The sequence below is a fragment of the Syngnathus typhle genome, linkage group LG11 (assembly GCF_033458585.1).
Source record: "Syngnathus typhle isolate RoL2023-S1 ecotype Sweden linkage group LG11, RoL_Styp_1.0, whole genome shotgun sequence".
Lineage (NCBI taxonomy): Eukaryota > Metazoa > Chordata > Actinopteri > Syngnathiformes > Syngnathidae > Syngnathus > Syngnathus typhle.
Window position 1 is genome coordinate 3,057,493 of NC_083748.1, and position 16,166 is coordinate 3,073,658.

General features: G+C 42.9%; 1 protein-coding gene across 2 annotated transcripts in view; it reads right to left on the reverse strand.

Annotated features, from left to right (window-relative positions):
- The window catches only part of LOC133162479 (potassium voltage-gated channel subfamily D member 3-like), a 33,276-nt gene extending 21,615 nt beyond the window's left edge, over positions 1-11,661 (reverse strand). For both annotated transcript variants that reach the window (XM_061291690.1, XM_061291689.1), the window contains exon 1: positions 10,526-11,661. In XM_061291690.1, coding sequence (XP_061147674.1) covers positions 10,526-11,628 — 1,103 coding nt within the window. In that variant the 5' untranslated portion in view covers positions 11,629-11,661. The remainder of the gene's footprint in view (positions 1-10,525) is intronic.
- Between the last annotated feature and the right edge of the window lie 4,505 nt (positions 11,662-16,166).

Consider the following 16,166-nt stretch of genomic DNA (forward strand, 5'->3'; position numbering starts at 1 on the left):
TTGATTGAATATTTGACCCAAGATGGCCGAGGTTGAATGCAGGATCGTTCTGTGCGCATCAGCAGATTGCAGGCTTGATCTCCAATCATTTTTTTGTCAAGCTTTAAGGAATTCATTTACATGAAAAATGGCAACCATCGTGATTTTTAACGATGGTGGCCATTTTGAAAGTGTCCTCTCAAGTTATTTTCATACAATAGTTATCATATCTTATACAATATAAAATATAATAATATATTTTACTAGTACTACAGAAGGACCTCTTTGGATAAATCCCACTCTAGCTAATGAAGGCTTAAATGTCAAACTTAATTGTTTCTGGAGCAAGGCTGCTTTGTCCACCTGTTTGCACAAGCGACTCGTGAAGTGACGAGGCTTAATTGGAGAGTAAAATGGGGATTGATTATAAAAGCGGGCTGACAAAAAAAAAGAAAGATGTGGTGAAGAGCTCCATGGGCTTGCTGATTTCATCAGAATGCAGCAACAGCTCCTGCATTGGAGTGGTCCTCTAAACAAGGTTGAGCCATTAGCAGTGTCCACTCCATCTTTTGCAAAACAACTGCCCGTGTTTGTAGCGCTTAGCGCTGACATTTGGCATACGCTAGTGTGGCGACACGAACGAGCGATGTGGAAAAAATGGCTCGTAAACAACACTCCAGGGTTTGTTTTGTACACATAAGGACAATAAACCTTTGTCTAGTGGTGAATATTGAAACGAGGACAATGAATGGCTGATGTTTTTCGGTCAAGGAGCAATCTAGCAACAGCAAACATGCACGATTCAATCCTAAAATACACTATAGTGGGGCCTAAAATTTAAGTATAATCCATTCAAAGATATGTTGGCACTTTGGCTTGTATTGACTAAAAGGATCATGAGGGGAGGATAAACGTTTTCAGACAACAACACGGCTTCAGAAATCTTTCAATATTTCCATTAGATTTTAATGTTGAGATTGCAGCTATTGTACACATAACTGTATAAATATTCTTTTCCTTTTTGGTTGGATACAGATGGCAAAATCAATCCCAAATGGGTTGCCTGCCAAATCTTTCCAGGAAAAATGACACAAAAAGAGTGTGCGAGTGTTTGTGACTATTGTGTGGAGAACAGCGAAAGGACACGCCGCACACAATTCGGGAGGATGAGGCATTATGTCGTCACTTTTTCTTCTTCTAACCATACAATGACAGAAGAGAAAAGGCTCTCTGAGACGTGGTTGGTCTCCATGGCGATTTGTGAAGCTCTAACTATTCCAGTCAACTCACTGTTGAGCAAAACCTGCTTGGTTCATATGCTGGTTAATCACTTTTGGGGCTCATTAAACTGTTAATGATGAAGAATTATCTTAATTGCCTCAACTAATTTCAAGCACTTATTTTGATGTTTTATTCGTACAACAGGAACATTGGGGAAATTCTGCTTTCGGACAGCAGTTGGATCTTGTTGCTCACTGTTTAAAAGCGTAGCATGGAGCTTGGACAACAAAAATGACAACAGGTGTTTAATTCTAGAATGGACCAATATATTTCATTTTGACATCAAGAGAACACCTAATACGCAGTCATCAGACTATCACAAGCAAATGGGAGGGAAGAATCTCAGAAATGCATTCAAGTGGATGACGTCCTTGGAAATGTGTTGGCTCAAGTGCATTTGAAAGTTTAGAGAATTTAGAAAAAAATAGGTAACCAAAATATTCTATATTTTTTTCAATGTCAGTAAAATGATACTACAAACTTGCAACATTTTTAATGAATTACCTAATTAATGCTTTATGATGGAAATGGTTACTTTCCCTTCTTTCCAATTTTAAAAGTGTTTTCTAAACAAATCACATATTCACTTTTAGCATTTCCCCGCCAGCCACTCACTCAGTGCTGAAAGTGGCACTATGCCTTATTAACTAGGACATACACTCAGCAGGCGCAGGGTACTTCCATTGAAAAACGGCCACAGGAAAGTTTGAACACAGACGACAGATGGACATATGAAGGATCATAAGTTTCTGACAAAGGACTACAAAACCAATCAAACCGTTTTAATTAGAGTCCCGGTAATGGAGCTCATGATCACAAAAAGTATTTTCTCTGAGAAACATTAATAGCTCTTTGGCGGTTCGTATTCTTGTTAGTATTTCAATTCATATTTATTCATTTCCAATTGCGTTTGTTGTCATTTGGGTCACCAGCGAGTTGGCGTCTACCCCAAATGACTTGAACTGGTCGCTAACCCAGTCGCGGTACAATTCAAATATTGAAATGAGGTGTACTTGCATCGGCTTCCTGTAACATTGACACAACATTCTCTTCTAGGGGGAAAAGTTAATAGATAATCAAATTCCAAAATGAAAATCCATTGCATGTTTTGCTCTCCCGAGATATTGAGCGCAGGTAAATCGTTTCAATCTCCCACAACTATTAACCAAACAGTAATTTGGATGGCAGATTTAATGGAAATAAAGTGTGCACTGATTAAAAAAGATTATAAGCCTGAGTGCACATAGTTTGGGTCCTATTTTGGCAGACAGGTGCACATGCATAAAAACGAGCATATCTTTATTTTTGTGCCGTGGCAAGTCTAGTTTATTGTGCTACAAAATGTGGCCGACATCTTGTGTCAATGGCACCTCTCGCTCTTTGCTGAATTTAAAGTGGATGAGGGCAGCCGCTCGCATTAAATGGGAAAAAAGTCAGCTGTATCCCCTCCCACAACGGCGCAAACATCCCCTTCTACCAGTTTCGGAAAATATTTTTCAAGTGACTTGATGGCTATATTTCGAGTTGACCAACCCTTTCCAGTGCATCGACAATATTTCCTAATCGGACTATTTTATGGTCTCTTTATGAAGCAATAAATGGAGCGTGAAGTTCCAGCACGTTGTGTTTAAAAGTCCATCACATTCCGTTTTTTTCCCCACAGCCGAACAGAGTAACGTGACATTGTGACAAGCTGATGTATTATTTCATTGTTGGCAGCCAATACTAGCACCATGACACATTATCACTCTCTTACTCATTAGAGAAGCAATCTGTCGATCCAGGCGTGAGAATTAAAAAGAAAAAAAAAATGGCTGTCGCGGCCTGTTGCTGCTTTCATGAATCTGGCTAATACAGCAAACTCTAACCTACCCAACTTTTATGTTCTCCTGAATCACTCGGCTTGTGATTGGGTTTGCGCATTCCTAAACGGTGGGCATCGAGCGGAAGAAAACAAATGGCTGAGAGCTAGGCATAAATCACACTTTTTTCCGGACGTGCGGTGTTGTAAACATCTTGGCGCGGCAATGAAGCAGCAATTGGAATTCATTTGTGGTTACGAGTCTAGTACGTGAGGAAGATTTCACGTCCCTCCGGTGAGCGTTTGTTCCCTCTTTTCACACTCCAGACATTTGAATCCCCCCCAAAATAGATTAGATACACGCTGAAGTGAATTCCACAGACGCAGTTTATCATGCGTCAAAAAATTGGCACTTTGAAGCCTTTTATGGTGCCAGATGACAAATTAAATGGATTATGGCTCCGCTAATAAAATAAGTGGCCAATCTTCGCCCCAGCTGTTTATCAAAAGTAATCCCACTCTAATCACTACATTGACACCAAACTTTTTTAAACTGCGCACAGCCTTCAACTGTCTAAAATAATATTTTTAAAAAATCAAGTACAAAAATGCCAGCATTTTAATTGATTACTCACTTATTCATCTAATTCTGTTCATCCCACCGAGGGTTACCCGAGGGTGAGCTTCTGCCTTCAGACTCTTAATGAATTGATTATAAATGTTCCGCATACTTATTTATTAAAAGAAAATGTCATCCCTTATTTATTGAAACTGAACACAAATATGGAACATGGTTGTCTTGTCATATTAAATAATCCAAAAATACACTTCTTGCTTTCATCCATTCAGTGAATTATTGGATGAAAAGGCCGGTCGAGTGCTAAACATGAAACACATCCTGATACGACCTGAATTTTATGGATTTAATTTTCTCTTTCTATCGGAGTCGGTACATCCGAGATAAAAACCATTTGGTAAACAAATAAAACAGCAGCGTGGATCCATTAGGTTTATTGTGGAACCAACGTTTCCATAAAAGCCCGAGTGTCAATGAATATGTGATTTTAAATATTACTGGATGGACAAGTGATTTGGAAGAAACACTTTTCTCCTGATATGAAAATGTGCCGTCTGCGGGCGTACATTGCCAAGTCTTCCTGCTCGAAAAACAAAGCAATTTAAAATCAACACAGTCACGCAAGCTGTTGTCGCTCCCTGCGTACTGCTACCGTATCTGGAGTCATGACGTTCAAAAGTGGGCCATGAAATATGAGCTTATCTTTGCGTATATTCTTCAAATATTTTTTTTTAGAAAATGCAGCCCGTTTCATCAACTTGATATGTCCCGTTATGGACGCTTTACTCTGCACGGAACTATGAGATGGTGATCAATTTGGATCAGATGAAACATATTGTCTAACAGTAAAGATCTGAACTTGAAGCAGAGGTCAGTGCTGACCACACACGTCCGATCACTTGTGACGACTCATTGTAAAGGTCACGGAAATTCATAGAATCGCTAGCGCTAAGGTTTACCTTCGACCTTACATCATCCATTCCAAATACTACTTGAAATTGTATTTACGCCCAAAAAAATGGGATGGCCAGGCTCAAGTAAAGCCGTTGACCCTATCCAGGTGTCCTTGAGGAAGACACTGAACCCCCAATGAATATCAAATCTGTTCTTCTTTCTCCGGTCTTACCCGTTAGCTTACCGCTACTGTATGACGACCTGTCAGTATCGTCCATCACGTGTGTTGGGTTATCAGCAGGTTTTCTACAGTATTCCTCGTACGCAGCCAAACCTTTTGTCGCCTGCATTTGGAGATAAGGCCCAAGCCGCTAAAAATACGCTAGAAAACAGAGCACGTGGTGTCATTCAAGGTCCTTCTTTGTATCCTGACGCCAACCCCTTTTGATAGGAAACTTTGCCAGGAGGTATTAAAGGCTTTTACTTCGTCACAGGCCTTCATTCTACAATTCCTGACGTGTCTTTATCAAAGGTCCTCCTCTCATCTGTATGCTCACTTTGTCTTCTGATTATAACCTGTGCTCAGTTGGATTTTAAAAAATGTTCCTCCTTGTCAGGGTGAAACCTCATCCAAGGAGAGAGTCTTGAACTTCTAAGCCAACTTCAGATTCCTTATTCACTAGGCCACTCATGTACATAAATTGGAACGATTTTGGCTTGCATACAGTTAGTTGAGTGGCAGGATGGGGAAAACAAAAGAACAAAGAAAATGACTTTTCTTCACCGTCACACAAAGTATAATAGTTGTTGAACGTGACAGCAGCATTCAGCTTTCAGGGGACTCAAAGACAGGAAACATAAATCCAGGAAAAGAGGTTTTAACCTCCCTTTTATCAAGCTCATCACTAAAACGTCAAACACAAAGAAATCTGATTTGAGATTTTTTCCCCCCAGTTTTACTCGCATTAAGGATTTTCCTGTTACTAAGACAACCTCTAAAACCTTGCCCACAAAGGAACTCTGGGATTTTTTTTCACGGTCAAACTGACATTTCACTGCCATTAAGTATAGAGCTGGATTTCCTTAACCTTCTCGATGGAGTCTCTTGTGAAGAAGGTCTTGAGCTTGCCGTTACTAAGTTAACAGCCAACACCTGGCCCACGGATGAGCTAAAACCTGTAATGCTGGGATCCAAAGTCAGCACCGTCTCCAGTCGGCCAAGCAGTCACGCAATACTTCAACCTTCCTGAGTTCTTCAATGGAACTCGCTCACAAATTCTTGAATGAGACATACTGACCAACATGCGAAGAAGGAAATCTCATCTGATACAAAGAAAACAAATGCTATGAGGCTTGGGGGGTTCATTGAGTTTGTCCAACCAGAGATCTTACTGTGCAATTACGCTTTGGTCATTTAGGCCACTTAGTGATCCTGTAATCCTTTACAATAATTCCATTTTTTGGTGTGTAATGAAATAAAACTGGCACTGTGTTACATTACATTGCTATTGTTGGAAAGCAGCATCCTGGCAATTTGGCCGCAACAGCATCTTGGCCCAATAAAGACGGGAATATATCCAATCTCCTACTAGCGGAACTCGTTTTGACCTCTGGGTTCAATGAGGCGACGAAATCATCCAATTATTCATGCCACTGGGTAGCTACACAACCTCTGAGGAGAAAAAACTAAGATTCTACTATCAGAAAAAAATGAACTCTCCTTTAATGGCATTCAAAGAAATCATTTTCTTTTCTAGTCGTTGTTTGGAATTGTTACTAAAAAGTCAATAAATCCCTTTTGCAAAACTAAATTGCTGCAGTGATGCTGTTATGTGTTTTGCTTTTTGTGCTTTCCAAGCACAATAATACTTGTAATATTTTAAGGGAGAACACGGCAATTAAAAGCTTATTAGGTTATGAAAGATTCCATTTCCCTTTTACCAATCTAAAGTCCCCGTCGAGCACCCCGTCGTTGTTTGTTTAGCAATATCCGAAACAGCTCGGGCTTTTTCCGACCCTTGGGAACCTAGCTACATTTCGAAACAATGGATGTCGCTCTGCCTTTCTCATCTTCCGTCTCCCATTTTCTTTTGGACTAAGGAGGTCCAATAAACATCTGACCCCTCCCTCTGTCTAACGCTGGCCTCTGGGCCCGGTCCACTTAGTCTAATAGAGACGTGGAGGCGAACGCACAGAGGGAGGCCATCCTAAAAGTCTCTCAGAAGAAAGCGGATTATATATAGCCACTGATTAAGGCAGCGATGGGAACATGACCTACATGCATGGCAACATCTTTTTTTTTTTCCTCACTTTGCCACTACAGAACAAACCTCACGTCCAGGTCCGGGACTCTCCAACTGGGAGGCTCACTCTAATTATACCAACCGAGTCAGATTTCACTGCACACCTCATTAATATTTTCTCATTATTGGGTTAATCATGTGGTGTGGAAGACTCGGTCCAACATCCACTCTCACTGTCACGTAGGTATTGTCCGGATCATGTATCAAATTAGTAGATTACACTTGAAATGGATCACTGACCTCCGCATTGAGCAAATGGTCCTTATATTAGCTGGTGAAGAAAGAGGACTCGTGAGGAAGAAAATTAGTCTTTTAGAAGACACGCCACTGATCCCAGCAAGCAGGTTATCCGGTCGGTAGAAACCCGCAGGGTGCAAAACCTTATATCAGCTACCCGAATCTGATTTACCACCCTGGACAAACCTTGCGTCGAGCTTCCCTCCGTGGGCCCATTCCTCCCCCAGAACCGGCCCATTACCCAAGACACGGTGAGGAGGCCCATAAAAGCAAACAAGACCAGATTTAGTACGAGCAAATAAGTATGGGAGATGTCAGCACATCTTTTTCTATGACAGCAGTGATGGCGAAGAGGGAAAACTGCGATGATCATCAGAGAAAAATAAATGACCTTGTAAAAGAACCACCTGTGGCTAAAGCCAAACTGAGTTTTTGCTTTCTGGACCTGGATTCTCCATCTCTGAACTAGAAATAGATAGAAAAGGGTCTTGTTGAAATAACGATCAAGAAATTCTTTCTACACTTATATTACGTTCACCCAACAAATTATTTTTTTAGTGTACTGTACAGACAAACTGCCGATAAACCAAAAACAAAATGAAAAATGTCTTATGGAAAGAAAAGTATGTGGTGTTTCTGAATTGTAATACATCAACAGGAAGAAAGGGTTTAGTGAGGAATTATCAGATTCTTCTCCATCTGCCTGTCATGAGCTCTCCAACTTTATCCAAAATTAACAATATTTTACAAGGCATGTCCAAATCACATCTTACTATGGTCATGTGATGGATTTTCAAACAAGTTTCAGTGTGACCTGAGAAAAGTAAAATGTGAATAAGTCAGCCGAAGCCAGCGGTCGCTCAACAGAGCCTGAGCTGTGTTTGATTTTTTTTTTCCCCCGAGTTTTTCTTGCCTCTGTCGCCGAGTGCTTGCTCATGTGAGGTTCACATTTTTTGGTCGACAGTGAACCTGTCACTCAAGGATTTGGTTTGCGTGAGAAAGTAACAAAATAAAAAGCATGGGGACAACCCAGAACCTCAGAACTGAAAAGCCGACATGTTAACAGCCAGTCCGCTAGCTACACTTTTGCAGCTTGATAGAACATTCCGTGTTGTCGTCACAATGATTCGAAATATATATTCTATTGACAGATGGTCTTATTTGTGAACTTATCCCCCATGAGCATATGCGCATGATTGGAGGATTTTCTGTTAATTCCAAGCATCAGCCATGAATCATTTTTACTTACACCTACTGCTGTTTTTCTTTGAACAGCTTGGCGTTGGGAGATAGCTTTGAAAAAAAAAAAAAGACAACAGTACAAAGTTAGCAGAGAAAAAAAGACAAAGACAATTTAGTAATTACGATCAAAGGCGGGTGGAGAGTAGTGGGCTGCCAGAAACAGAATACTGAGAGGATATTGCTATTATCGGTTAACGTGGGGGCTGCACTGGCACTAAGTTTAACTAAAGATGAAACAACATTACTAATGTTACATTAGTCTATTTAGAGTCTTACCTCTAGGCTAATAAAAAAAAAAAAAAGATTGTGAGAGTTCCTTGTTATTGTCTGTCTGTATGACTTAGCCTTGAACACGCATCCAGTATGATTGAACGGCAATGCGGCTGTTTTTTCTTTTTTTTTCTTGAATTATTTATTTATTTTCCTGAAAATTTGGATAGACGCTATTGTTGCTTGGACCATCGCTCTCAAAAACATTGCTTGCGGAGCTCAATGGTGCATAATGCTTTCACCTTGGTATTTCTCTCCCTCTCTCTGTCTCTCTTTTTTTTTATGTATGATATCAAAGACTATGGAAAAGACTTTGCCAATGTACAAATAATGGGAACAAAGAAATTCATGCAGCCCTCAACTAAGAGAACCAAGTCCACATTTAGGCTCTGCAAAAAGGTTTGCACTTAATAGATTTTCCTTGAATTTCGTAAAGCAGCATTAACTTGCCTCATCTTCCACAAACGTAATTATAGATAATGGTAAATCGTAAATGGAGGTACTTATATAGCGCTTTCGCTACACCATATGGTGCCCTGAGTGTTTCCCCCAAAAAATCTGAAAACAGGTGTTTTTGTCTTGACAAAATAAAATGTCCCTTTTGTCAAAACACATGCAAATATACAACCATATAAGGTGCTAAAAATCTATTTTAACAAAAAATCAACCTGAAAAAAAAAAAATCATTGTTCAGAATCAAGCGCCACTATGGTAATTCTCCCCAACATATGCCGAGCAATTCAGTTCTGCTGATCATTAGTGACATTTAATTTGATCCAGAAAAGACAAGCACAGACAATGCGGAGAGTTCGAAGTCTGTAAAAAGTTACAAGGGCACATCATACCGTTTATTACAGACCAAATGAGGCTCAATGTGACATCTGGACTGGCAGCCCAGTGACGATTTGGACCTCCACCTATTTTGGCTTTATAGCTTTGGAACAGTCAAGCTCGAGATGTTAAATAATGCAGTATAAGAGGGGCGAGCGAGGAGGGTTGGCACACTCCAGTAAACAGCAGCAACTTTGCCGATCATCAAGCCTTGTGTTCACCTGAATCACTCAAAACACTACAATCTAATAGAACAGTCCAATCTATCCATCCATTTTCTACACAGCAAGAATCCCGTTAGAAACATGAGATCAATAGCCCAAAAACTAATTGGAAGTGTAAAATTCATTCTGTACCACTTCACAAGCTAATGAGGTCCATTTTCAAAGTTGATGGCAAAAAGTGCTTTTAAGATAATCTTGTATTGACTCTGATTAAAAGAAAGTAGGGGATATCATTCTTTTCACTTTGCCAATATACTTTAGCAGCACGTTCTGGTTTGCCCCGTGGGTCACGGCCGCGGAGCTCTGCAAGCTTGTGAAATATTAAGCGTGTTGAATCATAATAAATGTGACAGAAGGAGCCTCCTGGGACTCTTTGCCTTCGGGCTCCAAACACAATGCTGGGTGGACTTTATGATGCCTTTAAATCAATTCCTCACAAAGCAGTAGTTGTTTTGTTATACTCAACACCTCAGCCGTAAATATGCTCCTTGTGGGGAGGCCACTGGTCGAGATGAACCACAAAAGATAAACAACCACTCTTATTTCAGAAGTGCGTTAGACTGTGTATTGACAGTTTTTGTGATGCTTAATGAAAGTTTGATTGTAATGTATAAATCCAAAAGTTTTCAATTTAAGGTGCACAATTACATTGGAAAATCACCCTGTGATGCTTAATTAGAGATATGGACAAATTGATGTAATTGTAAAAGAGAGGAAACGTGACTGCTAAGAGCTTCAGTAAAACGCAACAATGTGGGAATGACAGAATCCAATTCTCCAGATATTTCCAGAGACGTGAAAGTGCCTGGAGAGTGGCCAATGATGGCCGTATAGCTTGGCTATACGTGATATGCAGCATGTGGAGTATGTGATGCGAGTGACTTACCCCAGCGTCGTCATGGTTACGATGGTGTACCAGAAGGATGCCGGAATGCTGGTAAACTTGCTGGAGCTGGAGCCCTTCTCGGCGTAGAACATGACGGTGGCAAAGATGATGATGGCCATAGTAAGCGAAAAGAGCAGGAAGCCCAACTCCGAGGCGCAGCTCTTGAGCGTGTAGCCCAGGATGCGCAGGCCCTGCGAGTGGCGCGAGAACTTAAAGATGCGAAAGACGCGGAAGACCCGCAGCGTGACAAAGGCGCCGCTGACGTCCTCATTGTCAGTCATCACCAAGCCGATGTAGTACGGGAGGATGGCTACCACGTCGATGATGCTCATCACGGAGCGCATGAAGCGGTAGCGGCTCGGGGCGGCGAACAAGCGCAGCAGGTACTCCACCGTGAAGATCATAACGCAGGCCGTGTCCATGCAGAAAAATGCTACCGTGTAGCGTTCGCCGCACGGCATGTCCTTCTGAGTGGCAGTGGAGCCGCACGGCACCGTCTCCACCACGTTGGTGATGACGGAGATGGCGATGAAGAAGCCGGTGACGTAGTAGAAGACCAGAGCCATGGTGGAAGTATGAGGGTTCTCAAACGCCCGCCACATGGTCTCTCTGAAGTTCATATGGGGCAGCTTGACATCCTTGTTATCCTCCTGGTCATCTTGAAGGCGCTCCAGGTTTTCTCGCTTCCGATCTTTGTACTCTTCGTAGCAGCAGTCGCCGATGATTTCCGGAATGATGCCGAAGAAGGTGAGCTCCTCGTCGTAAGCCGAGATGCACTCGTGCCGCGGGTAGTGCAGCTTCCCGGTACGGTAGAAATTTAGGATGCTCCGGAAGGCGTCAGGGTCTCGGTCAAAGAAGTACTCTTTGGTTTCCTCATTGTAGAAGAAGTCCTTCTCTGAGCTGCCGAGCAAGGTATCTGGATACCTGTCCAGCGTGGTCCTCCAGGTTTGGAATCGACGGCCACTGACATTGAGGACAATGAGCTCGTCCTGCCGGCGGCGGTGGTCCCGCGGCGCCACTGGCATTGGGCAACTGGCAATGGGCATCCATCCGATGGCGGCCGCCCGGGCAAAAGGGAGCCACGCGGCCACTCCCGCAGCCATGGTGAGTCTTGGAAGAAGTCCTCCTCTCCTTCAGGCTCCCTTGAATTCAGGTGACATCTTCAGGATGGGGGGAGGGGGTCAACAAATATTAGCTGCTGCACAGTCGAGTAATTATATTTTGTTGTCATTGAGGGATTAAGAGTGAACCTTATTGTGAATATTGAAAAGACCAAAGTAACGGACACCCCCCTAAAAATGTCTATGATTGTACCTGAGAGCAGTAATGTCACTTCAACATAGTTGCTCCTGAAGTATGCAGACGACACCACTCTCATCGGACTGATCCAGGACGGTGATGAGACTGCGTACAGACAGGAGGTGGAGCGGCTGGTCCACTGGTGCAGTCAAAACCATCTGGAGCTGAACCCGCTCAAGACCGTGGAGATGACAGTGGATTTCAGGCGAGACCCTTCACCACTTTTACCCCTCACTATCCGCAGTAATACTATTCTTTCCACAGACACCTTCAAGTTCCTGGGAACCACAATCTCTCGGGACCTGAAATGGACCGGCCACATAGACTCTGTCCGGAAGAAGGCCCAGCAGAGGCTGTACTTCCTGAGACAGCTCAAGAAGTTCAACCTGCCGCGAGAGCTTCTGAAGACCTTCTACACTGCCATCATCCAGTCTGTCCTCTGCACCTCCATCACTGTCTGGTTTGGATCGGCCTCCAAACAAGACAAGCACAGACTACAACGGACAATCAGAACTGCAGAAAAGATCATTGGAATCAACCTCCCATCTATCCAAGACTTGTACCTGTCCAGGACCAGGAATCGGGCAAGGAACATCTCTACAGACCCTTCTCACCCGGGTTGCAGTCTGTTTGAACTACTCCCCTCCGGACGGCGTTATAGAGCTCGGTACGCCAAAACCAGCAGACACAGAGACAGCTTCTTCCCCCAGGCTGTTGCTCTGATGAACTCACACCACTCATAGAGTCTCAGAGACATTACTGTGCAATAACATCCTGCTCCTCACACCTTCTTGAATTTGTCTACACTGTTTTTGCATTATTCACATGTCCTGAATGTTGTTAGTCACCTAAATGTTGAACAGAGGGTGTGTTTCTACCGAAGTCAAATTCCTTGTTTGGCACGCTCAAACATGGCGAATAAAAAACTCTTGAATCTCTTGAATCTTGAATCTTGAATAGTTCTTCAGCAATTTAGTAAGGCTTTTGTCGCCATCTTGTGGCTGTCTACTGTATTACCTAGGGTGGAGAATAGCATCTAATTACCTGCAATTTGATTTACCCACAAGACTGGGATTATCAATTTTCAGAAAAGCTTCCTTTCTTTTCCCTGGATTGTCTATCACTTGTCTTGCAGACAATTTTGGAGCCAATTCTTAACTGATTTATGTCAAGAGAAGCAGGGTCCATGCCGGACTGGTTGTCAGCCAAATGCAATTAGGCAGCTCCAAGACAAGAATTACTGAGAATCACATTCACAGGTATGGAGCCGGACTACCCGCAGAAAGAGAGAAAACCAGAACCTCTTGACTGTAAGGTATGACGTTCTGTGCTGGCCCATCTGTGGATGGATGAACCCAAAATCCCATTTGAAGCACAATGAAGAACATGCAAACTCCTCGCAGGAAGGACTGAGATTTTTGGGGGGGGCGGGGGAATTATCTCCTCTGCTTTTGAACAGAAAAAATTCAGCTGAGGTTCACAACCTGTTAAAGTCTGATGTAAATGTCTATGGGCATTTTTAGAAAGGTAAATCGTTACATTTGCTTATCTAAGTAAACGATAGCAAATTTGCTCCAATAGCTTAGTTGCAAATATTTAAAGTTTTCCATCGCCTGACCCGCGTTCAGCGCGATACCTTTTTGGATATAGAAGAAGCAATTCTCTTACCGTCTAAAAGTGGATGGGAGTCAAATCCAAGTGAGGGATAATGAGACCAGACGGCAGTCCATCTAGCGGGAAGAAACGGCAGGCTGCACCTCTCCTCCTCTGCCGGCAGATCAACAGCCAGTCTCCTGCGCTGAGGAGCAAAGCGCATGCAGGCAGGCAGCTGGCTGGATGGATGGAAGGATGGATGGAGAGAGAAAGGGAAAGAGAGATACTACCACAGTCTGTCCGGTGGGGAGGGCAGGACGTGGTCTGTCTACATCGTGACTTTTTTTTTTTTTACGTTATTTCTTTTCATCGATGAGTGCTATGAAAAACCACGCTGCGCTTTTCTGAAGGCTGCCTGCCCAAAGTGAAAGTGTGTGCACGTCTCTCTGTGGCTGATAGTGCCATCAGCAGCTTTCCTCCTCCTCCTTCTCCTCCTCCTCCTCACGACACGGTCCCGTGTGACATAAATTACACTGTCACTTTCGATACATTCAACAAGTCACTACAACAGAACCGTTTTATACTGATACTACTTCACTATGAGACGTTTTTAAACAAAGGCGGTTCGCTCTTAGTTAATGTACATTTTCTCTAAAAAGGAACAAAAGTCATTTGAAATTTGAAAAACTTCCAAATGTCTCTATAATGAAGGAAAGGTAGGCAACACAAGCAGTTATTTGGGTGCTTGTCAAAAAAAGTGACCATTATTGGATAGGTAATTATACATTTTTAAAAAATACATGAACATTTGTTGAGTATTTATCATGAGGAAAGAATCTTAGCAAAGCAGCCCATCTAGGTCCCTGATCCACCAAGAATACCTTGTTCTAATTTTCTTTTAAAAGTTTGGGGAGATTCAAGAATGGAATGCTAGCCTCCTTCATCCGACCACCAGCCCTCTAAGGATGCTTCTGTGAAGCTTTCATCATCAAGTTAAAAGTAGGCATTGCCTGAAGTCTCTGACTTCAATCCCGGGCAGGCAGTAGTGGGCGAGCCAGGGACCTCCGGGGAATGCTCTTGAGGGATAAGGCCTGCCTTTGAATGGATGGCCTTGTGTGTGTTGCAGGAGAGAACGCAAATAAAAGTGAGCGAGCCAGTGTCATAAGACAGAAGGGCCATTGATGCTCAGTGCATTGAGACGTTCAAATCAGCTTCTGGAGCATCATAGTAGACGTCAGGGAATTGAGACCTGAGCTTGTGTGAATTTCTCACCCATTTATTGGGAAGATTGAGCCCAGTCTATAAATAATATGTTTACCTGAACTGATTGGTTGGTTGTCTTCTTCTTCTACTCCTTTTTATTCACAATATGAAAGTTGTCCCTACACAGAGTTGTGAGTTGCTATTAGTCTCGTACCTGGCACTGTCGCTGATGAAAAGCCAAATGTTAATAAGAGAAGAAAATGCAGCCACCCTGCGAGAGCACGCAGTCTGACACAGCGCCAATTTGCCTGAGTAGTTGTCTAGTTTCCAATTTGGATTCTGAAAGATTTTAGACCTTCAGATTGCTTTGGAACGGGGAGGGATTTTCTCTGTGATTTCGAAGGGCTTGCGTACGGCTCTGGAAGAGGCACTAGGCATGGAAAACAAAGTCTTCAAAGCCTTTCCGCGGAGCTTCTTCTGCAATTTGCAATCATTGCTTTTCTTCAGCACATGAATAGCTCCAAAGATGATGAATGCCGTGCCAGATGAAGCCCAACACGGCTGACTGGTTAATCAGATATGCTATTGGCATCGGGGGAGTGGTAAAGTCAAAACAAATCGAATACAATGAATCCTGGCCCTGACACGAGAGGCGGAAGAGGTGAACAAAATAAGCTTTTCACCCCCTCCGACCAAAAGCGGCTCTGTTGCTAAATTTATATTGCGTTCAAACAAAATCAATCTGATAACAATGCATCAGCAAACGCCGCGCCACGCATCGTGCTTTGGTTGGGTGCCAGTGAAAAGATCAGCAAGAAAGGTCCACATCATCAGCAGGATATGTTTTTAAATTGGTGCCATCTGTCTCCAGACTTGTCATTTGGCTTCACCTGCAAGTCAATAACTTGGGAGGGCACCAAAAAACCAACACACACCTCAAAATGAAGATTTTTTTTTCTTGTATAATTATTCAGAAAATTCAAACTTTCCTAAAAAGAAGAGAATGAAATTATTCTATATTGTGAAAGAGTTACTGAAGTTTTTCTTAAATTTAAGGCAATTAACTTTAACATGTACATGGCTATTTTTTTGTTATTATGATTCTCTGTGTAAAATAGTGCTGAACCAGCTGAAGGAGGTCACGGGCCCCCTGCTTGACCCCCTCCAGTTTGCCTACCGGGCAAACAGGTCAGTGGATGATGCGGTCAACATGGGACTGCACTACATCCTGCACCACCTGGACACCCCAGGAACGTACGCCAGGATCCTGTTCGTGCACTTCAGCTCGGCGTTCAACACCATCGCTCCTGACATCCTCCAGCAGAAGCTCATCCAGCTTGCGGTGCCTGCCTCCACCTGTCAGTGGATCACCAGCTTCCTGACCAACAGGAGACAGCGTGTGAGGCTGGAGGCCATCACATAGACTCTGTCCGGAAGAAGGCCCAGCAGAGGCTGTACTTCCTGAGACAGCTCAAGAAGTTCAACCTGCCGCGAGAGCTTCTGAAGACCTTCTACACTGCCATCATCCAGTCTGTCCTCTGCACCT